This window comes from Thunnus maccoyii, chromosome 5 (genome assembly GCF_910596095.1).
Source record: "Thunnus maccoyii chromosome 5, fThuMac1.1, whole genome shotgun sequence".
Classification (NCBI taxonomy): domain Eukaryota; kingdom Metazoa; phylum Chordata; class Actinopteri; order Scombriformes; family Scombridae; genus Thunnus; species Thunnus maccoyii.
This window is the reverse complement of record NC_056537.1, coordinates 16,324,103-16,350,724: the sequence shown is the minus strand read 5'-3', so window position 1 is coordinate 16,350,724 and position 26,622 is coordinate 16,324,103. Positions and strand designations below refer to the sequence as shown.

The following is a 26,622-nucleotide window of genomic DNA, read 5'->3' as shown; positions in this document are numbered from 1 at the left end:
GGAGGGCGGGATTAGAGAGGACCGGCTCTCCCATTTGTTCCTCCAACGCCCCCGACTGACAAATCGGCTTCTTCGCTCAGGGCAGCCGCGGAGCGATAGGCGAGACCGGTTTACATATGCAAATGACATGCAAATGACACAAACACGTGGACACGCGGATCGGTTTCATTTCAGCAGCTGGGCGCAAAGTCAATCCAGGGCTAGTTTTGGTCATTCTAGAGGCATTCTTCCTCATTATATCATCCGGATGATGATGCCTGTAGTTGTGGCATGTCAGTAAGCTGAGCAGCCTGTGTAAAGGCACAGTCAGCAGTTTCAGGAACAACTGATAGAGTTTGCTCAAGGACACTTCAGCAGACTATTTGAACACAAATAGTCTGGCCATCTGTCTAAGCCATCATTTTCCTATGGTTAGAATACATTAACCTATTAATGTACATTGAGATATGAGCCATGGGAGTCTCTAAGATGAATTTTAATCAAATAATTAGCAATTATTTCATGTTGCTTTCCTTTAAAAAACATAAAATCCGAACAGGAAAGTGCTTTTTCAAGCAAATCTGGCTGTTACTGAAGATGCAATTGGCATGCAGATTGTGTTCAGTCTGCATCTTGGGTTTTTTTTTTTTTCTTTTGGTTGTTGTTTTTTTTTTTGTTTTTTTTTTTTGGACACAGTGACGGTAAAGGCATGACTCACAGGACCCCGGTTTGACTGCCTGAGAGGGTGGGATTAGGAGCATTCTGTCAGAGGCCAGACGAGGATCCTGAGCCTGGAGCCAGTGAGTCATGAACTCTCTCGCAGCAAACGTGATCACGTGCGTCTAAGAGACACCCACAGAAAAAGCAAAGCCAGCCTCCTTTCCTCGTCTCTCCCTCAGTTGACAATGAGGACTAGTGGAGTCAAACACAACTACAAAAAAACAAAAAAAAAAACACAACGCACATTTCTTTCCCTTCTATCTGCAGCGTGGTTGGGTCACATGTGAAAATGCACTGGGAGATGTTTACAGAGTCAAAGATCAGATGCATGCCCAGACAGCTTTAACAACTGGGTGCAAATCTGTCAAGCATAAAATCCAGAAAGACTTCTTGGAGTGTCTTCTGTGCTTTCTATAATGAGCCTGTAGTCTACCATGGTAATTAGATTCTGAGAGCATTTTGTGGTCAAGAGATCATAGAGGAGTGTATGTGGCTACTTTTCCTTTATGTGCCTCTGTTAAAGTGAGTAGCAGGCAGGATGAGGGCACCAGCAGCCCAGTGTCCTCTTCGCCCAGAGACTTGTGCATTTATTCTCTGCTTTTGTGCTTTTAATCACATCCTGCTGTCAAGAAAGTGCACCACAGACACTAGAGCACCCATAAAGCTGGTTGAGGTGACACGCCTGCTGGCAAAGTGAGCCTCTCGTTTTTAATTGTCCTGTAAGCCATTGCAATCTTTTAAACATCCCATAAACTGTCTCCTGTCGCTCTGTTCCCCAGGCCCAGATCCTCCGCTGACCCCAGACTTTGTGACGACTGAGAACTTCCTACAGCTTCCCAGCAAACTCTCATTTCCCTTTTTTGTCTTCAAGGCTTCCATGTCAGAGTGAAGTGCATCACATCCACTTCAAAGCACAGGAAACAGACATCTACATTTTTGTTTAGATCAAAGAGATATTTCAAGCACATGCATGGAGCACTTTAGCTTGTACAGACAAAGTATAAAATGTAGAGAAAAGAGCGGCTGTATTTATATTGATAACAGATCTGCACGGCAACTCAAATATCTTTTGTTGAAAGCGTTTTTCTGCGTTAAAGGGCAGATTGTTCAGAACGTTTCAGTAAATCTTCTGTGTGATCTCCTGTAACGTTTATGTATTAACAATCATCCGGCTCCATTCGGTTCCTCTGCAATTTGTCATCCACATAAAGAGCAATTTCCTCACAAAGGGAACTCTTTTATCTGTGCATTCTCCTGTCAGGATACGAGATGAGTCACACTACACAAACTGGCACTGTGATTTTCAATTTGTCAGAGAGGCTGGCTGATTCTGTATCCCACTGAGACTGCATGTCTCCCGCTCTCATTCATAAAAAATAAACGCCAAATCAGACGCTCACATCCATTTCATTATAGGGCATAGACTGAGCATCTGTCCTAACCCTGCCTTTTAGAGGAAACGCAGCACGTGTGCGTGGGTGAATGTCAGTGACGCACCTCACCCTATGGAATGAGAATTTTTGGATGACTCGTGGTCTTTTGAGGGTTTCATATGTGTATCCAATTTACAGTATGAGACACTGCACAATCTGTTTCTCATTTTCAGGCACAGGCAGGGTGACATGTTTAATGCAATAGCTTGCCATTGAAAACATTCACTGGAGTGTGGAGCACTTGCTGATAGCCCCAGTTGACCCTCGTTTCACATATGCTCTGTGCAGTGAGAGAACGTGTCTTTACCTGTAAGTATGCTGCAAGTGGATACGGGTGTATATGTGAGAGTGTTTGGGTGCCGCTGGCAGGGAAACATGTTTGTATGTGTCTTATCTTACTAGCAGCTGTCCCCTACGATGAGCTGTGCATATGACTCAGCTCCGTGTACCCTGGCTTTGGGCCATTGGCTGTCCTGTACCCAAATCTGGACCTATGGTGACGTGTGTGTCTTATCTTTGGGTGTATGTGTGTGTGCAGGCTGTGCACCGTGCAGTGTGTCTCTAAATTGGGACACCAATCAGCAGGCTTTCCACAGCATTGTTCACATTAAGACCGCTCACCACTAATAGCTCGAGTGTTACCCAGGCACAGGTTTTGGTTTGAGCTTGGTGCGAGGAGAGCGAATGGAATGTTTATAACTGTGTTAATGACAGCTAAAGTGCTGCAGTGAACACAAACGTAAAGACAAACATGTGAGCCATGACAATGTGGCTCAGACCTTAAAGACACTGGTTACTGCTGGCTGTACAACAAATTATCCCTCGGGGATAATAAAGATATCCTCGATCTTTGACACATGCAGCAGCTGGACACTGTGGCAGGATATTTGCACAGAATATTCAATCCTTGCAGCATTTCAGGTTTGTAATAACACGATTACATAATCGTTTCCCAATAAAAACTGCTGGTTCTTGGATCTCTTAGCAGCTGTTTCAAGTCACTTCTCATCATTTGAAATAAATGATGAGAATGTATTCCTGTATAAAGGATTAAAACCACATCAACCTAGTCTAAATGGAACTTTGTAACTTGGAACTCAGACTCAAACCTTTTACCGTAAAAAACACTCCAAATGCTCTTTCATAATGATCTCCACAGATGTTCTACATGACATTAACAGAAAACCTGAAATCGCAGATGGACTGAAGCTTACAGTCTAAACAAATGTGTTTCTTGCATAATTTGGTCAAAGCTTCAGTGAGTCTGAACTCTGTAACGCTTGTTAATCTTGGTTGAAAAACGTGTTTCCCACTTCTCACTTGTGCAGCTTACTCCTCCAGATATGTCATCCTGTTACAGTAAATGCTATAGTTCCGCCGTGTTAACCCCACCCACACACCAGAAATGTGACTGCACGTAAGTGTGGGCATGCTGCAGCAGTGTGGGGAGGAAGGAAAAAAAAAGAAGCGCCAGCTGTGTGTGGCATGCTTCAGCCAATAGCATTTAGAGTTGGTGTTAGAGGTTATATAGTCAGAGGAGAAGTGATACTGGGCGCATTTTTGTAACTTTAAAGGGTTGGACTTCCGGCACCCCGTCATGTACCTCCCTCTCCCTTTGTGACTTCCTCCCGGTCTAACTCCACTCAGTCACATGCACTTCATCCAGAGAGAAAGCTCCCTGACCATTTTCCACACAGACAGTTCACATGCAGGGAGTTGAGAATGTCTGGCAGCGAATCACTGTCAAATCTTTTATGGCTCTGTGTGTGTGTGTGTGTGTTTGTGTGTGTGTATGTGTGTATACTCTCTCTAATGTCTGAACGGCTGCCAGAGCAGCTCAAGCGACAGTGGGATATCTATCTGCAGGGCTGAACGTTACATGTGACTGGGGTATATTTTAACTGGGTTATGTAAGTGCTCCAGCCTGCGCTCTCCACGCACAGATGAGGAGGGCTACGCATGATGCAGAGGACTGTGAGCTCACCACGAGTGTTGCCTTCGCAGCACATTGAATAATTCCTCCACTAGGCTGAAACTTGGGCCAAAACGCACATCACAGAAACTGGCTTTTCAGTGCTGGTTTCTACTTCAAAAACTTCTTTTAAGAGAGACTCTATTCTCTTATGAGTCATAGCTGTTACAAGTTATCTTTGCCATCAGCAAATATGTCCCTACTGATTTCAGATGATGTAACATTTCGAGTTAGTAGCAGTATAATATAATCTTAATGTTAAGGTTACATAAATGGATATCTATTGGAATTTTTTGAGAGATAAATTGAACAGAAATGAATCTCACAAAAGCACTGATTGCTCCAATCATTGTTCGGTAGAGATTCTTCTGTGGGTTGTCATCATGTGGCAAAAATAGGCAGATAATTGGGTAGTAATTAGATGTAGACATGGAACAGACACATCTTGATAGGTTTGCCTCTTTACTTGAGGCTCCCTGCTGAGAGCTGATGAGATGGCTGACAACAGGCTAGCCGCCAAATCTATGTCCAATGTAGAGTTACCCACGCTCCCTCTGCTAGCACTTTTATGGGATCACTGTGTGGGCGTTTTAGTGTGAGCTTCCTATCTAGAAGTGATGTGATATGGGCTGATAATTTCTTAGTAGGCAGCCACCCAACCTCACATGAAGAGGAACTGATGATCGTAAGTCTTACATAGCAATGAGTTTTGACCCAAAACTAGGCCTGGTCTGACAGCAGCACGGATACTGTGCATGTCCTCTGAGATTCAAGGAATTTTTAAAATGATAACAGCTCTTATTTTAGGGCTGTTGTAGATCTCAAGTATATATGGTAACCTACGATATTGTTTGTTTCTTTATCAAGAAATCCATTATTCATTCTGTCTATGTTATAAATGCCACTCCACTTGAGTAGTTTCGGGAACAAGGTCAAATAAATATGGGTTTGATAAATGTGTTTGCCCTCAGTTACAATACTTGTTCTTGTGCCAAGTTGTGTAATGTGACACCAAATTACAGTTTCAGCTTGTTTATTTTTGTTTAAAAATAAGTAAAAAACTGAAACAGAAATCTGAAATTTAACTTCAAAAGATTCACAAATCATCACATAATCACTGCAACTGACAATTATTTTCATGTTGACTCAATAGATTAATCTGTCAATTATTTTCTTGCTTGATCAATTAATTATTAAGTCTATAAAGCAGCCATCACAGTCTCTTAGGTGATGTCAGTTCAAAGCAGTTCAAAATGCAAAGATCTTAAATTTACTATATTATTAAGACAAGGAAAAGAAGCAAATTCTCACATATGAGAAGTAAATGTTTGGCATTTTTGCTTAAAAAGGACTTAAACATGCTAATTAATTTTATTGACTAATCAATTAATTGTTGCAGCTCTACTTGCTATATTACAACTAGAACCGCTGGATAAAACATACTTTTGAAAAAGAGCAAACTGGAGAATGGATTAAAATCAACCTGTTGTGTGTTGAAAAGCCAAAACGAAGATTTTGCAACGTCGCCTTGTCTTATTAAACATGTGCACGTGTATTCCACAGTTGTTGTATTTTGGATTAAACTGGTCGTTCTGCATGATGCTTACTTTGTAAAGCATCAGATCATGTTAATCAGATTACATTGTTCACCTTGACATTATATTCTTTAACACCAGTGAAGCTAGTCATACTCAGAGTTATGTTGAACGTCACTAATAATGTTTGACATAGCTGTGTGAGCTGACACACAGCTACGTGCCCTTTCCCAGGAGGCAGAATGTCAGAGTGCAGCTTCACCTTGAGATGCCTCATAGTCTCACCTCCCTGTTGTAACAGAGTAGCAGACAGGCATTAGTCACCCATTCAGAGTTAGTTTACAGAATGGTTACAGAGACAGACCTCAGAAATTTCCATGCAGAAAAGATATTTAATAGCCGGGGTTGTTTGTGGCTAACACGTGTCCTTGGCCCTGCCCCAGGTGTGAGGTTTCTGCTTTCCTCACCAATAGGAACAGAAAAGCTTCAACGTGGGCTTTATGTATTTTTTTTTTTATCATGCTGCTACAGTCATACACTTGCATAACAACTGTATTGGGAGGCCCACATTGGGACTACAGCTCTTTTGTTTGGATGTCATCCCAACCTTTAAAAATGAAAAAAAAAAAAAAAAAAGTACCGGGCATCACTCCAGCCTTCTTCTGAGAAGCAGTGCTGAGATTCAGCGAGGGCTACAGAGAAAAAAGCCTCTCTCCCATCACGTCCTCAGAAACGGAAACATCAAGACGGTTCTTTAAATGATGACTGTACCCTATACTCAGTCATAGGACACCTACTGCACCTTACACATGGGCTGAAATAAGGAAGTACATGGCTTTCAAATGTCAACAACATTCAGTAGATTTACAGTAAAGCTATTCTGAGATTATGTATGCTGAGATGGGGTCATTCAAAATTCTCTACCTTCATGGGAAAATGTTTGGCAGTGGGGTGGGAATGAGACTGAATTAATGCAAGAAAATGATTCTGAATCATGTTGGCAGTTTGCATGAAGAGGGTGATTCTCAAGAGAGAGCGAGAGAGAGGAAGCCTGGGGGGGGGTGAGGTTAGATAAGGCGAGGGGGAGGACAGGTGTCAAAGTGTGGTTGCCACAGAAAGTACATGTGGAAGGAGCATGAGGGACCTGAGGGACTGAGGGTCTGACTTGCCGCTGCTGCCGCTGCTGCTGTGTCCAGAGATCGTCCTGGTGCAGCTCTGTGCTTATTCTGGCATACACGTGACACTCACTCCCCTACCCCCAACTTTCTCTCTCTCTCTCTCTCCTCTCTCTCTCTCTCTCTCATATACCTCCTATCACTCTCTATACAGTACACTAATCCTGTCCCTGCCCCCTCACTGCCATTTCTCATATTTTTACACTGCCTTTTCCTAATTCTTTCTGTGATCTTTCAGTCAGTCACCTCAGCCATCTCATGCTTTTCGTCCCCCCCCCCCTCCTTCCCCCATCTATCTCGTGTCATCCCATCTCACCCACAAGTATACACATGTGCAAACACCAGCATCCTTCCTCCATGTGATTTTTTAGCATGACGACTTCATTGAATAAAGCCTCTGCTCTTAGCATTTCATAAATACTTGAAAACCCAATATGCAAAGGAATGCATGATTCACACACAGTCTTGCACCACTTAACTTCAAAAGTGAAGTGTGAATCTTCTGTTTTTAAATAAAGACATCAGAGGTGGATGAAGAGATGTGAAAAGTTTTTTTTTCCGTCAATAGATCATGTGCTTCAAGAAACAGTCATAGAAAAAGAGAGGGGCAGATGACTCACACAGCAATCTCCGCTGCCACTGGCATCATAGCTAATATGATAATAAGATGACATTTTTGTGTCATGTTTATTAGACAACGTTTTCAGGCATGTGATATTTAGGTCATAAAGTTCTCACAGTCTGACAAATTATGTATTTTCTCATAATACATGCATGTGTATGCACCAGGGCTGTCTCTGAAATTATTCATTATACTGTAGTCTATAGTGTATTTGCCATCGTCTAGTCAGGATTATCATACTCTGCAGAATAGATTTACTCCACAATGCAACATAAAAGTAGTGTGCGATTAATGGTTCCTAACACTGCAGGCAACAAAAAGAATGAGCTTTTTTTTATCCGACACATTATTTTGTTCTCTACATAGAATCACATAGTGTCACGTAGTTTTTCATTTTATTTCATATGCTACGTATTGTGAGTTGTGAATAAGTGACTCTTTTTTACACAGACATTTCGACTTGTCATAGCAGGAACAGCACAGGTGTAATTGATAACTGATGATGGCTCCGTTTCATTGACGTGTCTCTGTAAGCCCTACCAGTAATTCAAAATGACTCCATATTTTCTGTCTGACATTTTATTTAACTGTCCTGAGAGTGAAATGTTTGCTCCCTTGAAACTTCTCACTATGGAACGAAATGCAATGCGTCACATTTTATTGACAGGGAAATTACAGTCGAACAACGAAACACTACACCTGTCAGTGATGACGCACAGTGATCATGATTCACAGGTTCTGAAACTTCAAAGTACTGCTCATTATGTTATAGCAAAGTATTATATTCTATAAGGAGTAGTGAATGAGTGAATGAGAGAGTGACAAAGGTTTTCTTTTGCATCTCTTTTTGAATCCTTTTTTTTTCAAGAGCATGAAGACAGTTCTAAACATATTACATCAAAATAATGATGAGTCACACATCTGCATATTAAAGGGAAGAATGGATAGACTGATGGAACAGCTAATCATGTCTTTGTCGTTGTTTTTAATTACAATGCAAATATTTAAGCAGATGTTGGATAAAATCCTCATAATATACATCCTACATTCACACACATACAAAGTACTTGGAAATATGGATAATGGAAAGTATTAAAACAAAAGTACATGATTTAAGAACATTTGAAGTACATGGAGATTAAGACGATACTAATGGTTACTTCATGGAATTAGTGTTGTTGAAGTTTTGCACCCATCTCAGGCCTGTAGGCCACTGCTACGTGAAAAGTAATTTGCCAGTGTTAACCATGTCTGGATGCATTTTATCTGAGCTCAGTGCTCTACTTTGACTGGCCTACCTATCTCTCTCGGTTGTATAGTACATGTTCTCATGTGTAGTAGATGAAGGACTAAAGGGAGACACTATTATTTGTTGTCTCTGAAGAGTAATCTTAAACTTAGTTTACTTAGTCTACAGTAGATTCATATGGAGGCCCCTAAATACTGCACAGCAAATATAAACCTGACATTTAGCTAAATACTGTCTTTAAATGTCACTGTAACAGAATATTTTGAAGCTGTGACATTTGGTCTACCCTAGTCAATGAGTTATTAAACTTTAAAGATTGTGGATTTTCCCCCATAGTAGATTACCTGCCAAAAAATGTTCCTCTCATTCTCCTTTTTGTGGACACTAGTCTGGCCTGTGAACTGGGTGTGCAAAGTATGGAAAATTCCAGGTTTACTAAAGAGGAGCAGTTGCCTGTGTTTACTCCTCCATCTCTCCAGAGACATTAACTAGGTCAAGCGCAAACGAATCTGCCAACAGCCTAAAGAGTAGTAGTGACGGGGAAGGGGGAGGGGAATTCTGTGGACTTTGGGCACAAATCTCATAGTCAGGATGAAACTCTGCCGCCTAATTTTAGCTCAAGCCTCCCCCATGGCCCATTAACTTTCCAAGGAGGTCTGAATTCACGCAGCATCCGTTGGAGCTCAGCTCAGCGGGATCCTGGTTAAACAGTTTAATGGTCACACAGCTAATTATGTCTAGCCACAAACTAAGCCAGTCAAGGACGCTCAACATTATAGCCATTTATCCTGCACTAAATCTTCCTTTGCAGTAATCCTTGGGACTTCTGAATGATATGTTTTCTGTTGCCATAAGCACTAAATTTTCCTTACATGTCTTTGTGCGTGTGGATTTACTTCCACTTGTGATTTCATACTGTGTTGGCTGCAATACGTTGGGGATAAGCCCATCCTCTCTGTGGTATTTTCATTTAGTCAATAAAACGTGACCATGTAGTGAGATTGTGGGTTATTTTTCCAGATACAGTCTCTCAGCTTCCTCTAAGATAAATATCTACATCTGCGATCATTATTGTATTTCTCCTTTTTCTAAATGACAAGGCCATGAATGACTGCATGAAACTCCACGGAACACATTTTAATACAATACCGAAAAACAACCTGACTTTTAAGCTGTATGTTGCATATTTGAATAATGCCCCAACATATCAGGAGCAGCGGAAGAAACCATATAATTATGTAAGGAGGATATACGATATAATGGAAACTAACATAGATTTTGGTTTTTATGCAATGGAATGAACATCTCAGACACACGTGCGCAGTGGTAAAGGGGTGTGAACGGAGGGGAAATAACCTCAAAACACAGCAAAGCACATTGAGCCTGACAACTGATCCTCAGGAGGACAGGTTTCAGCCAAATGTTTTAGGCTAATTTACGGGTCTGCTTTTCCACAAGGTCAGTAGGTTCAGAGTGTCACAGATGGCTGAGCCCAGGAGCTGAGGAGCTGGTATTTCTTAGCAAAGAGAAACAAAGAGCGGGGGATGGGCTTTAAGCAGGTCAATGGGTTTGTGTACATTTGTGTGTGTAGTGTACATGCTTTAAATGTATGTGTAAAGCCACGTGCATTAGTGTCCAACCAATTAGTGGATTAGTGTGCATTTCTGAATGGAAATTTGTGTTCAAAACCTTCTGTTTCCATTTTACAAAGGCTAATGAAACAGACTGAATCTGAAATGACTAGGGCTGGATATCATTAAAAAAATTGCATTACCAGTACTAATACCAGTACCTTTAAAGTGATACTAATACCAATAGAGTACTTCATTTGATATGTTTTCATTCAGCTGTGTAAAATGCCACCAATCCTTCCCATCCAAATGATTTTTAAAGGTATTGAGTACTGATACTAAGTCCAAGAAATGATGCATTTTAAAGGCATCTAAATTACAGATTTATGTCAAAGTGGAGACTTAGGAGCAAATGAGCTTCACCACCTCAAAGAAGAATGTGAAAAGCACTGCCAGGAATCACCAGCTGTACCCAAAATGACAAAGTGTGTTGTTATCTTAACAAGTTCTCTCTTGCACCTGATACGGAAACACTTATGAAGTAAGAGTGACTGTGCACTTGCCGGTGCTTAACACACAGTGACCTCTTATTGTCCTTGGCTTCAGTAAAGCTTTTCTGTTCTCCTATGAAAACATGGGCCCTGGTCTGACTGGAACGACTGACATTTCCTCCTCCTGCCGTGACTAAACTCATAATGAAACTTTTACAAGTACGTGGAGTGACTCCACGTACTTGTAAAAGTTTGATTATGAGATGATTGAAGATCTAAAATAGCATCTGCTAGAATCATCATATTGAATTTTACTGACAGACAGCTTTATTAACAGGCTTCCAGGTTGTCTTTGAAGGAATAGTTTTGGATGCTTTTTCATTGTCTTAGAGTTACAGTACCAGTCAAAAGTTTGGACACTCATTCAAGGGAGTGAGTCCAAACTTTTGACTGGTACTGCAGTTGAGAAGATTGAATGAGAAGCTATAGCCAGCAGCTAGTTAGCCTAGCTTAGCATAAAGACTGAAAGCAGGGGGACACAGCTAGCTTGACTCTGTCAAAAGGTAAAATCCTCCTACCAGCAAAGGTTACTAATTAACACATATCTTGTTTGTTTAGTCCATACAAAAAACCAAGTGTAAAAATGAATGAATCAAGTTGTGTTTTACAGGGGTTATTGTACTGGACTTCACTCAGGTGCAGAAACGTCCTAAAATCTTGTCCAGTCTTTATGCTAAGCTAAGCTAAGCTAAGCTAAGCTAAGCTAACAGGGTGCCAGCAGTAGCTTCAAATTTACCTTACAGATGTGAGGGTGGTATAAATCTTCAACATGACTGGACATTTATTTATTGAACTTGATGTCTTTAGTTTACTCATTTGAGTAATACTATGCTAGAAAATACTCTTCAATGGTTGTCTGTGGGTACAATTTCATTCACCACAAGAAAAGTTGAAGTGCCTTAAATTTTGTGAGATCTATTACTTCTTTTTCCATTCTGTCACAGGTATTGCAGAATTTGGGGCAAAGGTAAGTCCACAGTCATTCCATTGAGTTTCTGCAGGAAAGATATTGATAAGATCTCATAGCTATTCTTACCGCACCTGACCTAACCTTTGGCATCACCTTTTGAGTAGAACGTAACAAGACACAATGTGTAATGTGAGGTCTAGCTGACCTGTCAGAGAATTCATTTTCTAAAACATTCACAGAGAGCCAGCTAAAATGTCACAGCTGAGCCACATATCATCCAGGAAATCATGTGAATGAGGTCAGAGGTCTGAGGGTTCACTATGAAACACATCCAGCTGCTGTTTTGTACAGTGAGGACGATTTGAAGAATGATAATGGCTGTCCAATGACGTGATCTGGCTGAGCGGGGCCGAACCAAAGCTTGTAGCAGTTATCAAAGCTTGCAGGCACCATTCACATAGTTTGGGATACATCACATTACAAAAACACAGACTTATAGACAGTCTCACAGCTAATTCTAGTTTTAAAAACCTGCTTTATTACAGTCAAAAAAGTGTGGTTGCATCTGGAAGTTTCTTCAGTTTTTTGTATTAAAGCAAGTGGAGGTAAGTGACCTTTAACACTTAACAATGTGCACACATGTTCAGCATTGACCTCCTATAGAACATAGTAGAGACAGTGAGCTTAAGTGGCAGATTATCCTGCTGGTGCTGCTGCTGCTGCTGCTGCTGTTTTTCTCTCGGTCACCAAGGTTAGAAACCTATTAAAACTCTCTGTATTTCTAATCCTTTCCATCCACGTCCCCCCTTGCAATTTGAATGCTGACAACAAAAGAGGGAATGCATTATGAACTCAAGTTGAAAGCCTGTCATTATAAGTAGCGCGCTCATGTGCACATGCTGTGACTCACGAGCGTGCTTCATTCAGCCTCCCACTCCTATTTGCACATGTCATCTGCTGCTCTGTCCTCCATCCATGCTAACGTCAGAGGAGGCTGGCTGTCCTCCTACATCTCCTGCAGAGTACGACCAGTTGGATAGGCAGTCTGGTCCAAGTGTGCAACCTCTCTGTAGAGGCTGTGATCGACAGCAGACACAAAGGGCCCTCATACTGCCTGTCTAATTACCAGGCCACATGGGGGACAAGCAAACAGCACATGGTGTACGATATCGGCTCAGTGTGCTCCTTCACATCCTGCACTGCATTTGATTCTGTCCTTGCCTGAAGCTGTGCCAGGGAGCATCATCAGTGTCTTCACTGTCTTCCCCTTTAGTGCTCCACTTACTCCCTCACATGCGCTCTGGCCAAAGCTCGGCAGCCTTTGTGAATGCTCTGACAGACGGAAACAGAAATAGCTCCACAAATAGACCCATCCTCTGGCTCACAGGGGAGCAGTAGCCCCACTTCTGTGTGCTCTTGCCTCTTATTTCGTGTGTGCCTCAGGCCAAAACAAGTTAGCTAAGAACCACAGGGAAATCAAATTTGGAATTATTAGATCATACTGAAAGTATCTAGGGAGCAAGAAATGTGTGCATAAATACATATTGTTATGAAATAGGTTGATTTCTGGAGCTTTCTGCTGTCTGTCAATAACAGAGCACAAACTGGAGCATCTTAGTATGAAATGACAATATAAGAGCCAAAGTAGGTGGCTGCGTTTACTTCACATCATGCTTTGTAACCGATTTGCAGCAACTTGCAGGTCTGTTTTAATGTGCAGTGTTTTAAACCGATGAGACTCACTAGCTCTGAATATAGACAATGACAAAATGAAAGTGGAGATGCCATTAGATGCTATTAGTGTGGCGATTGGATTACTCAAGACCTCCATTTTCAGTCAGACATGTTACATGATGCTTTATGGGTGATGGGAAGGAAGCGGCACTCAGACTAAAAGAATATGTGGAAACTGAGTCTGCACAATGCCAGCATAATGTGGAGGAAAAACAAAATCTGCGTTGAATTTTGATGCAGTATCCTCATTTCACTTTTCACCCAAATGTTTCGAATCAGGACAAAGTGTACATCCAGTAAAGCTCACACTGAGGGAGGATTAATGTTGAGTTCTCGCAGCTAAGTCTGCACAAAGAAGTGGGATAAAATCTTGATGTGGTTTCACAGTGTATGAAAGTGGGAGGTGAGAGACTGCAAACAACTGAGTCAAACCTCCGTCTGTGTTGCGACTCATGTGCCTTTTTCTTTTTTTGGCTGTCGTATTGTGACAGACACAAACATTGTCTCTTCCCAGGACTCCATGTGTCCTTGAGCCGGCCTTCTACATCCCCCTCCTGCATCAGTCCTCTTCCCTCTTTATCTCCTTCTCTGCTGCATGATCAATCTCATTTCACCACCAGTATGGTTGTGCAAGGACAACTAACCTTAGCCCTGAAAAGTAATTTTAATTTCAGTTTTGATATAAATATAATTCACTGTGTATATATACACACCTTTGTATATGTCTCCACATAGCTACAAAAGACTACAGCTCTCTAAATAATTCACAACTGTGGCCTCAGCTGCAAGGCAGACTCTAGAGAGCTACCTAAGGACCTAAGGCCTCAGGCAAGGAGCCTTTGAGTTACTCCAGCAGGAAATATGGAGAATAAAGTATCCTAGGACAAGAGAAGGGCTTCAAAGCTCTGCTACATTATTAAAATGGTCTCTCCATCTGCAGACCCCGAGGACAGACTCACACCTACCAAAGCAGGTGCAAGACAGAACATACAAGCGTTGAAGTACACAGATGTACCAAGTGCTGAAATGCCATTAACAGTGAGACTTAAAATATTTCTAATTAAACTCTGATAGGGAGTTATTCGTCACTTCATGCATCTGTTTCTCAGATAAGATTTGTCTGCATTTCATGTTCGTGTAGGTTCATCAACACGTCTTCCTTTGCCAGATATAAATCAAACTGCATCAACACCATCCTGTCCTGGAAAAGTTATGTTTTTAGCCATGCAAGCATCTGTCGAGTGGTCAGTCGACCACTTTGCTCTATAGTAGACTGAAATATATCGACAATTATTAGTTTGATTGCCATGACATACATGGTTCCAGAGGATGAATCTAATACACTTTGGTGATCCTCTGACTTTTCCTCTAGTGCCACTGTGAGGTTGACTTTTGTGGTTCAGAGTGAAATATCTAGACAACTATTAACAGTGTCATTATGAGCATGTTAGCATGTGAGCATCTCTTTACTTTTATTTCACTAGATAAACCTCACCGATAACACAAAATATGTCTCAAAGTACCTCACAATATCAGAATGAAAAGTGTTCAGAATGAACATTTAGCTCAAGGACAGACTCACTGAGCAGCTAGCATGGCTATATACTCTTAGCCTTGTTCAATTGTAGCTGGTTGGAGAAATAACATGAAAAAGGGGCAAACTCTGAAACAACCTGAATGATTAAAAAGAAAAGAGAGAATAAAAGAGAAATAACTGTGAAAACTGTTGCTAGTGTCTCATTCATTCAGACAGACTAACAGGGACACTGTATATTCAGGTGGAGGCAATGAATCAACCAAATGAGAAAACTGCTAGAGATATATGATGTTGCATTAGTCAAATAAGCAAAACTGTGTAACATGATAAGTGTTTTTTTCAAAATCTGATAGTCCCAACATGTCTTAGATGTATTCACACCTGCAAACACTTGACCAGACTTATCTGATCAGCTCAGGACGCCCAAGTGTAAATGTGCCCAAACTGCCCATAATTTACATGAATATTTACATGTGATAATAGAGGCGGACACTGAGGAATTTATAACCTTACATCCTGACTCAAAGGAAGATAACATGCTTGTCTAGACTGCATTTCTCATCCTGTATTGTGGAGCGTACAATCTGGAAACGAGTTTTAGGTTACAGCCAGCTACCCCAGACTCATAAAGCTTTGGGTTGTAAAAAGTAGCACAGTAACTGATTAGCTGCGGAAGCCAAATTATTCTGCATCTAATATCACTCTGAGGCTCAGATGTCGTCTGTAGTGATGGAGATCAAGAGAGTCCCTCCCTGAGTTGGGCCCTGGGCGAGCACTTGGTCACGGACTCACAAACATACAAAGTACTCAGAAACACAAAAAAACACAAACCCTCCCCCTTTCCTTTTTCCTTCCTCCGTTCTGCTGAAGCCTCCACTCACCCTCTTCCCCATCCACGGGTGAGTAATCAGTGGGTGGATACTTGAATTGCCTCCCATGGCTGACCTTATAAGGCTGTCAGGGAACTGCTGATTTCAGGTTTCAGGGCTCAGATGGCTACTCCTTCCCTTTTACCTCCATTGCTTCAATCCTCCCTTCCTCTATTACTGCCAGCATCCTGTCTTTATCAGCTCATATTTCACACAGGGGAAAGGTCTGCACTACTAGCTCCACAAAGGCCTTTACATATGAGCCCTTAAGATAACACGCTGGATTTATTTACCTGCTGTCACTCTGAGAGCATCCACATATTATATGGGGGATCTGCTCTGCTAATGAGAAGATGCAGACTGTATGTTGTACTTATTTTCTCCCCCAAAATGTTCTGCACAGTGTGTATCACATGTATTTATATTTAATAATTTAAATCACAGTAACATGAACTCTCTGTTGTCATTTTTATGAGAAGATATGTTCTGTTTACCATAATTTAAAATTGTGCAATGTGTGTTAATATACATAGAACAACCTCACTGTTAATAATCACTCTGGTGCAGTTTCTCAATGGGCTTGAAAACAAACTGTTTGCAATACATTTTCTAAACGGTTTTGTTTACTTTTTTGGCTTCATCCACACCAGAAGCAGGAGGAGGTACAAAATAAAACGAAAAAAACCTGATAGACTGCATGGTTTGTGCATATTTTCTGCAGGAGGACATACAAGGTGTCGAGCTGTAGTGTGAATTTCCTGTTTTTAAAAAAGCAGATTTGTCCTAGCTTTTGAAGGTTGTAACGGCTGACTTGTGTTTGAACCTATTAAGAAACTGCAGAAGAATGTTTCTCAAAGTTAAATTGTGATGCACAATCCTAAATTATGGGAAGCAACTTTTTCACAAAGTGTAGGTTTAAAAAACAGTAAAATTCTCCCACAAGGAGACACAGTTGTTATGAAGCTGTTGAAAACCGCAGTGACTCCACAGCATCATTTCCACCAGTTAAATATTCCTTTCAGGTCTAAACGATGGCTTTTAGAAGTCATGTGATGAAAGCTGAGGGAAATAAACAGTATCATTTGGTGGAGAGGAGTTAAGAGAGCAAACTTTATTTTTTTCAGTTGCTTTTGAAATGCTGCCTCACCTGTGAGGAACCTGTATTAGCACAGTCCATTAAAAATACTTATTATGATAACAAATTCCACATGTAAATGATTAAAATATAAATTTATGTTTTGTCTTTTGTGATTCACATTAAAATGTATCTCCCTAACCAAATGTATAAAATGCTACATCATTAACATCATAGTCTCTCATCTCTCCATGAGACGCCACTTGTCGAGAGCAGAGCAGCTAATTAAAATTATTAGAGTTAACAGTTTCCCTCGGCTGAATTTTTTTTAATGAAATTTGTTATTCTAATGAAGCAAGCGTAACAAATTTAATCAATCCCTTGGAATCAGCCTTTGACATGATTTTCTGTCAAAATTTAAATTTTGCTGTTCATTTAGTTGTGTCCAGCAGAGATCCTTCTCTGTTCTTGAAGGCATTTGAATAGAAGATAAACCTGCAAAATCTGAACCTGAGTGTTTATTTTACCACAATTTTGCACCTCTTCCAGAGTATTGAACTTGTTAGGTGCATTATTTGTATGAAGCTTTATTGAAAACATTTAGGGCAAACAGCTACAGTAGATGCAGCGTTTAAACAATTGTGTGCTTTCAGCGGAAAAGCAACATAATGAAGATCAGTTCAAAAAACTTTTTTCATCAAGCAAGATCATTTAAAAGTATATCAAGCAAAGCACACACAAACACACAGATCTCAACCACACACACAGGATAAAATAACTCAATAAATAGTTAGACTGCTAAAAAAAAAAGCATATTATAATACAAGTGCTACAACTAATGTGCATATTTAAAAGTACATATTACCAGAAAGACTGGCAATGTGACAACACTCCTCAAGCAGTTCAAATAAATCATCATAGTTTTTTTTCAAATATTGTATGTTCTCTGAAGCAGTGTCGTAAAAATCAACTGTTTCATCTTGAGTAAAGCTTCAACTAGCAATCTGTTGACACAATATTCCACTTAAGCACTTTTTTTTGAAGATGAACCTTCTGCCAGACTGTTCTCATAAAGGAGGGATATACTGTAATTGCAAAGTGTGGTCTGTTTGAAGACATAGTTATTCCCGACCCCCCAAAGTCAGTCTGTCCTTCCTCAGGCAAGGTTGCTTAAACAAGTTCGAGCTCCTTCACACTCCACAGTGGAGACAGGCGCATGTGGGGGTCCATTTGATCATGAGGGCTTTAAATTACACCAGATCTAGTATAAGTGCATTTGCATTTCCTGAAATGTGTGAGATCTGAGCAGCAAATACTGTGAATTTCCTAATTATGTGTTTATGGTTCTGCATAATTATGTAAATATCAAATCTCTCTCTCTCACACACACACACACACAGAAACACACACAAAAAAACATTGTTCAGCACTGAGTGTGACTTTCACTGTTTAATGAAATGATATTCAACAGAGTAGCCACTCTTTTCAGGCACAAACTGACCTTTTGTTCATTGAAACAAATTATTACTTTTCACTGGATTCCATAAGAGCGAAGGCTGGGCTTGAATGCATTATTCACAATTTAGATAGACTAAAGAAGCTACATGAATGAGGAGTCATACGATGTAACACATACTATATATGAAACCTACTAGTGAGGTGACAAAAAAAAAGCAGCGCTTTTAAGCACAGACATCTGGGCAACAGGTCTTTCAAGATTGTCTCCTTTTGAAATGATACAGCCATAAAAAAAAAAATTAAAAAAAATCTGCCTCTAGCGGAAACAGACGCTTTGATACAGTCATGTTGTGTCTAACGCTCAGGCCTGTTATTGTGTTGGAGTGCTGTAGGCAGCCGGATGTGCCTCAGGAGTCTCCCCACCTGGAACTCATAACTCTTAAAGCTCTATCCTGGCAAGGTGTATTTATGATAGTAAATAATATAGCATTTGTTGTCTGGCCTCTAAACAGTGAGTCTCTGTCTCGGTGCAGTAAAGCAGCAGAGTTTTATTTATCCACTTGGTTTGGGACTTTCTTTGAAAACAGCACATTACTGTATATTAAAAGAGAACATGCTACAGTATGTATGCTATCCTTATTCATCCTCGGGCGCTTTTTGTTTGAAGTAAGCCTGATACATGCTGTACTGTGTAGATATATTATAGGGATGCCATGTGTGTATAGGGCAGAAAAATGGAGAAAATCCTGTAAATACTGTGATTCTATCTCATTTAAATGTGTTCTGACTCTTGCAGTATCAACTCAATATGCAAAATTTTGGTATCACTCGGATGAAAAATTACAATCGATGGACTCTTGATGCTTTTTTAATGACAGTTACTGTAATTGCCAACTGGAGTTTTTGAAATGTACGCTGCTGCCTAAACCACTCGAACCACATTCCTCAGCTCATTCCGTTTCATGTAACCAAGCCCAAACATGTTTAAACAGAGTTCAAATACAAATTCATTTTTGTTTAATCACCAATCAGATCAATCAACTAGTGATAGGATACAATTTCCTCAGATATACTGTACTGTGCAAAAGTTTGAGACACTAAAAGTAAAGTTAGGATGCTTTCAGAAATAATGCTATAAATAGTTTTTATTTATCAATTATCTTCATTCAAAATGTAGTAGAAGACACTGAAATGAAATCTAAATATAAAAAACAGCAGCAGTTCTCCTCGGTACACCTGCACACAGTGTTTAAAATTATTTGGCAGGTCGGTTGTTCCTGGAGAACTTGACACAGTTCCTCTGTGGATTTAGGCGTCTCAGTTGCTTCTGTCTCTTCATGTAGGGCTCTGTGGGTGGTGAGTGGGGAGGATGGGGGCGGCATATCATAATATCATGTGGCTGAACATTGTTCTTTATGACTCTGGCTGTATGTTTGGGGTCATTGTCTTGCTGCAGAATAAATTTGGCCCTGATTAGATGCCTCGCTGATGGTATTGCACGATAGATAAGAATCTAAACTTCTTAGCCTAAAACATTTGCACAGTACTGTATATTGTTACAAAATGCAATTTAGAGTCGATGTCAACAGCCCCAACATTTTGCATGTATATTAATATGATTCCACAGAGATGGAATCATATTAAATATACAGTGTGTGGAATTGTTTTTAATTACAATGACAAATAAAACCTTATTTAAGATTTCTTTTCTTCAGAAACGTTAAACACCATCACAGAATGGGAGTCATTTAAAATAAAAAATACAAATCTAAAAACTGTCATCATTATAAAAATTCCGATTTATATTCTAAAAAACTTTATTGTCCATGACAAAGCGATGGAAAATTTTCTTTAACAAAGTCAATAAGTTAAAAAAAAACACAGAGTCAGTATAAAAACACACAGTCAATAGAAAAACACACAGTATTCTGACCTTTCTTAAATATCAAAAGAAAACAGAAAATTTGCTTCATACAGTATTTTCCTCTGAACAATATCTGAAAAACACACGCTCTCGTGGGATAGAAAAAAAAAAGCTTCCTCTTATTATTATTACATTAACCTTCTGTTTGAATACATGGTGATTCTTCAGATATGCACTCACAGGACAGGGAGCGCCCTGCAGCAGCAGCCTGCAATAAATTTGTCACATGGCATTTACAGACACACTTGCCTAATCAACCTACTTTTGAATGTCTCACAGTCTTATATAACACGATTCCAATCACAGCTCAGGCACAGGGCCACTTTGCCCTTGGAGAACCCTTCCCATCGCTGACATGCTTTTACCATGACAGAGGTGGATCTCACAGTGCAACCTTTATGTCTTTTGTTCTTTTCTATTGTGTAGGTGTGTGTAAACCCTCTGAGATAGGCGTGTGTGATATTTTAATCAAACTATCTAATGGTATTAACAATGAAATTGTGTAATGGCCTTATCAGTGACGTGTATTGATTTGACATTACTGATAAGGCCACATGTGTAGTTAAGACTTTATTGTGTGTGTGTAATTCTCTCTGGAATAAAGACAGCTGAGGAAGTGCATGTCTTTGTAAGTAAGACTCATAGTTAATGTGTGTTATGTAAAAAGATGTTAAAGTCCAAATGAAACTTCTGTATCCTGATGTATTTGAATGTGGAAAAGTGGGCGTGTCGTAGTGAATCTTCACTCTTTGCCGCCAAAAGTTGAAGACCGATTAATGGGTGGATGTCATGATATAATTGGTTGAAATTGATTGGTTTAAGCCTATGTAAGCACATGTCATATTTTGTTTTACAGGAAGCACAATATGACTGGTGATGTGATCTAAAAGGGTTAAAAAGGCATTTTTCATTCCATCTCGACCTTAAGGGTACAAAAACACAAAATATAGATACAAATCAGCATAAAAGCATCACAGCCATGTCTATGTATGATAAGTCCATGTGTAAAGGTTTAGAAGCATTTCTATCAGGAGAACTGCAGGAGTTTTTGCAGAGTGCTCTTGAGCGTCACATCCTCCTCGGGCCTGCTGTCGGGGATCATGCCTGCGCTTCTCTCCGCACCCAGCCAAATGCTCGGCCTCTTCTCTCTGACGGCCTGCAGCCCCGCCTGGGTGATGTTCCTGCAGAAGTCCACCCTCACTTCCACCAAACTGACGCCATGAGCCACCACTCCATCAAATATGCTGTCAGTGATGCGGACGCAATTCTCCAGGTAGAGGTGGTGCAGCCTCCTGCAGTTCTGCAGCACAGAGATCACATCCTGGTCAGTGATGTGTGCGCAGCCAGACAGGGTTAGGGAGAGCAGGTTGGGACACCTGTGACACAGACAGCAGTCAACATCATCACCCAGTGACAGGTTTGCACACACGTGATGGAGTACAGACCTGCCTGTGGTTATTTTTGCACGTCATGCCTCAGGACATATCATATAGTAGGGAGGGATTAGTTTGTTTAAAGAAGGACTAGTCCTAAGTAAGCAATGCTATTTGGCGTGTGCGTTTATTTTCAAATAAATACTCTTTGGGTCTCTTGAATACAATCAGATTTCAGAGGAGAACATATAGATCAGGGACTAATCTTTGCCATATGTGAATGCAAACAGACAGGCAGAAACATGATCTGTTTAATGATAAAGCAGTTTAATACCCTGACCAAACTGTCTATTCTTTACACACTGTCCCTCTGGGCATATGTGTTTCCGTCCTCTAAAAAGCTTTTGTGAATAAATGGACTATGGTGCTATTGAACAGAACAATAACAGGATATTTGATGAAATATAACATGGCAAAAATGCATTTTTTTCATGCTTCATTTTTCAGGAATGACCTCTACAAATTAAAGTGAATTTTTGCTGTGAAAAACATGTTTACAGCATGTTTTCACCCACTATCAGGGGTGCACTGCAGCCTACTGGCAGGCCTGTGGTATAGAGCTGGCACACAGACACTCTGATGGCAAAAGATCGAGGATGTCATTCACGTTTGCTGATGCAGATTACATAAAGACTTACATAATCTTACCACTTTACCACATGTGAGCCAAACATATTCCAGTTGCCTGCAAGTGTTGAGGGTACTGCCCCAGTAATCTCTGTACATGGGATAGCAGTCAATCCACGTGCCCCACTGCATTGTTGCATGGGGCCAATGTGGGGCTTTATCAGAGGATGTGATTGCACCGTATTGACATTACCAAAAACAGAAAAAGAAAAAGGGGAGGTGGAGCGGTGGTATGAAAAGAGCTCAAAGCTGGTGGCATTTAGAGGTTCAGTCGCTCTCTAGTGACTACAGTTAGTGTGTCTCGACAGAGAAGGTACATAGAGGTAAACATGAAAGGAATAAAAACGTCATCAACTCTTGTTACATAATCCACCCTGTTGTGGCACCTCCCCTTACTTTGTGCACATAGTGTTTTTTTTTTTCTTATATTTTTTTAAACAAAGGCCTGTAACTACTGTATGTGCACCTCATCTTAACATGTCCACATCAGATTCTACTCTCTTATTTTCCTACACACACACATTAAGTAATGTTTAACATCAGGCAACTGGCTAATAGCACCTCTTGTGGTGGCAAACTCACTTACTTAGTCCTGTTTCTAGACACATTTACACTTGTCTTCTATTAACATGTCCCAACTACAAGACTGCACCCTCTGATTGAAAAAAATACTCCAGTTTTTTTTCTTCTGAAATCTAAAATTGGAATTTGAATAAATAAATTGTAAGTGCAGTAATAATCCAGCTACAGTATGTAGAAGAATTTTCTCACCAGCCATTTTTGGTTTGTGTATTCCCTTGTTTGTCATTTGTCTATCTTTATTTATTTATCCATCTATCTGTCTATGCTGTATGCCATAAAAATGTCTGTGGTATGTCCTTCTTTCCATTTAGGTTTAAGACATTATGTAGTTCAAATTAAAACAAACTGTGGGGGGGCAGTCTGGTTTGAGCTGGGGACAAATCTCTGCTGCTGAGGCCACAGCAGAACACTAACTACACTGCTTAACCTGTAATCATCTCTCTAATGACCTGTTTGGTTTCCTAACAGTTTTTTCGTCTGGTCAAATTATCCAGTGAACTCTAAAAGGAGCTACGACATAGATTTCACATTCAGCTCCTTGGGTGAAATGGGAGTAGAAGGGTTTGTTTCAAACATCTTTCAATTTAAATTCAGAAGTGAATATTTTAAAAATAAAGTTGCAAGCAAGTTGTGAGCATAGGTCATAACTTGAAATTTAAATAGTAACCCAAGATGTGTTTTTTTTTTATGCTGGCACTTGTTTTGCAGGAGAAAACATCGATTTATTCAAATGGTGTACATTTCAATTTGCAATGAAAATGTTTAACTATGCCAAAGCTTCTTGTGCCACCCACTGTACAACCCACACTACATGGCATGTTGAGCATGTTAATTCATGTTGTATAATTTTAGTACTGTGCCTTCAAGATAATAAAAATTGAAGTTCCTTAGTTCCTGATTTAGTCACCTGACATTAGAGAAGCATCACACTGGAAACAACACTATAAAGAGGCCCAAAGACATGCTATGTTTTATAGTTTTTTTCCATGAAGAAGAGAAAAAAAAAAGGACAGCCGTGAGCTTGGCGTCAGAGTTTACGCAGAGTCTTATCCAGGAAGAGGCAGGCAGAGACAGACGCACATGTTCATTCCTCTGACAGCAACAAAGAGCCAATTGTAGGCTCCACCTGCCTGCGTAAATCTCCAGTCTCCAGCTGACTGGGAGGGTCCGCGGCCAAATCACTCTTTATCACCCCCACAGCTTCACTGTGTCCCCTCCCACTCTGTCACGTGCACTTGCTTTCTTCTCCTTCAGACAGTTTGGGGAGGGTTTATCAGTATGCCATGAGTGTGGCTTAAGGGTGTTGAGATACAGGGCCCAGACAAAGTAGGTGGTTCTAGTTTGGACTGGTCTCACAGCTCTCATGTCTCAAATTTCACAATACAGGAAATCCTCACAGGGTCATACACTGAGCGAATGAGCCTGCCTCTCTTCCCTCCTCTTGTCCCGGCCAGCTGCGGTGGCCAGGCTCCCTCACATCAACGGTTATTACTGGCTGCCTTGAAGAAATTGTCCAGAGACCTCATTACGCCTCTCCAGGCTGATTCCTGCATGCAGCCAGCCACGCACAGGGCTGAAAGCCAATAGAGCTGGCATGTCCTACAGTGACCTATCAAATCCAACTATCACATCATTCAATAAATATAATTTGATATCTGACCACAGTTATGTTAGTTAATAGAATCAGTCTTAAAAGTCCCACAGATGTGTCATTTTTCTGTTTCTGTAGCCAACTCCGGATACACCATCTGTTTCTAATGATTTTGTTCCTTGCTGCCTACAGCTAAACATGGCAGCTTCAGTAAGCCATGTGCCGCTAAATGAAAACAGTTTTGTTGCCTGTGGTGGGTGTGAACGACCCTGAAAAACCCAGGAATTGTGTGATCCATTTTCAGGAGACATCTGAGCAAACGTTAAATTATTGAAGACAAACTTTTGAATGTTTGTGTGAAACCTCAGGCTCCTGTAAAGCATTTTAACATTATCTTGTGAAAAACAACTGCAACAGCAACGGACAATAGAACAGGGACAATTACACAATCTCGAACATCCAAAATACCTTTGTAAAGCTTCTCATGTTTATGTAATTGTGACTGTTTTAGAGTGGTGTTCTTTCTGCTTTGTGGTCGTATTCGCTGTGGCTTGTACTGTTGTTGCTTTCTATCAGCAGTTCTCAAGTGGTCACGAGGTAAATATGAGCGTTCGTGAGAGGAAAGTAAAGCAGAAAAAAGCATATTTCTGTTACTTTGTTTTCACACTTTTTAAAAAAAATAATCTTTGCCTTTTTTTGTGAATTACAGGATAATTACAATTCTTGAGGACTCAAAAGTACTGGAGGTTCAATCAATCTTTGGTTGAACTGGTCACAGCTCCTGGATATATCCAAACTATGAGAGCTATGAGAAGTCACAAGCAGACACGAGTTTGTTTACAAGCCAAGAAAGTGTTTACAAGCCACTGCTTCAGATTACATTACAGATTATATTTTGAGGTGCTAGTGTTGTTCTGTCTGTCTTCTGTTGGTCTATTTCATCACTGACAAAAAATAAATCATTCCAAAATACATAATCACACACAAACACTCACATGTGGCAGACATGAGCCAGGAAATTGCTGACCAGGCTTTCATGTTTACTGCAGATGACCTTCTGAAACGAGGTCTTCAACCAGTCTTCAATGTTGCAAACTTTCAGGACCCTGCTGGAGTACCAGCAAATAGTCAAGTAACGCAGAGAAGGTCCCAGCACAAAGTTGTCCCACCTCAGCTGACAAGGGGAGCTGAAGTGGAGCAGGTTCCAAAGACGGGGGTCCAGGAAGACATCACGCATCTGGTGACAGGTAAGAGACAAACTCTTCCGACTGTCCTTGTCCAAGAAGGAGAAAAGGTGGAGGAGACATTCACGGTTGAGCTGTGTGAGATGCATGGTGAGCCTTCCCAAGACAGCAAGAGAGGCCTTGTCCCTGCGGCGGTGATAGACCTGCTGGTAGGCAGCAACAATGAGCCCACAGCCCGTATTGTGTGGCCTAGATACATGATGCCTCCTCAGGCACACGCTGGAGGCCTGCACATATAAGGCCGTGGAGTGAAGGCTATTTTGGGAAGACAACTGCTGGTTCAGTCAAAGATGGAAGTGTTTAAGCCATACGCTCCCTTTTCCATCTGTCATGGCTCTCAACAGGCGGTAAGCAGCCCACTGGACTGAGCCAGATGTTTACACTGCCCTGGCCTAGTTCTCAGATACACATACACACTGAGTGTCACAATAAAGAGAAACACCTCAATACTATACTGCTATACAATAACCCTGAAATTAATGCCTCCCTGGTTAAAGTTCTCAGTTGTCCAGACTCTGAAAATGTGTTTTGTATTACAGTAATTTCAACTTCACAGTGTGTATGTGAGTTTGACAGTTTAAAGCCATTTTCAAATTCAATATTTTTCAATGAGGGAGGAGTAGTGATTGTAATTTTAACACGTTTTTTAAATAATTAACTAGTAATCAAACTTTTTTTGTGATAAAACCATATCAGATTTATTCAAAGCATGTGTGCCTTTTCAATTCTGATATTTGTTTTTAAAGATATGCTGCTGTTTGGTGCAAAAAAATTAAACATGCTAAATGTCCACTTCATATAGAGAGGAGCAAAAATGTTAGAAACACCTTA

The 26,622-nt window shown here is 40.5% G+C and overlaps 1 protein-coding gene across 1 annotated transcript; it reads right to left on the bottom strand.

Moving 5' to 3' along the window:
• Nucleotides 1-18,349: 18,349 nt before the first annotated feature.
• fbxl22 (F-box and leucine-rich repeat protein 22) lies at nucleotides 18,350-25,990 on the bottom strand. The gene is given in 3 exon segments (XM_042412358.1): nucleotides 18,350-21,690; nucleotides 25,543-25,918; nucleotides 25,921-25,990. Coding segments are annotated over 3 exon segments (795 nt in total). The 3' UTR covers nucleotides 18,350-21,341.
• Nucleotides 25,991-26,622: the final 632 nt, after the last annotated feature.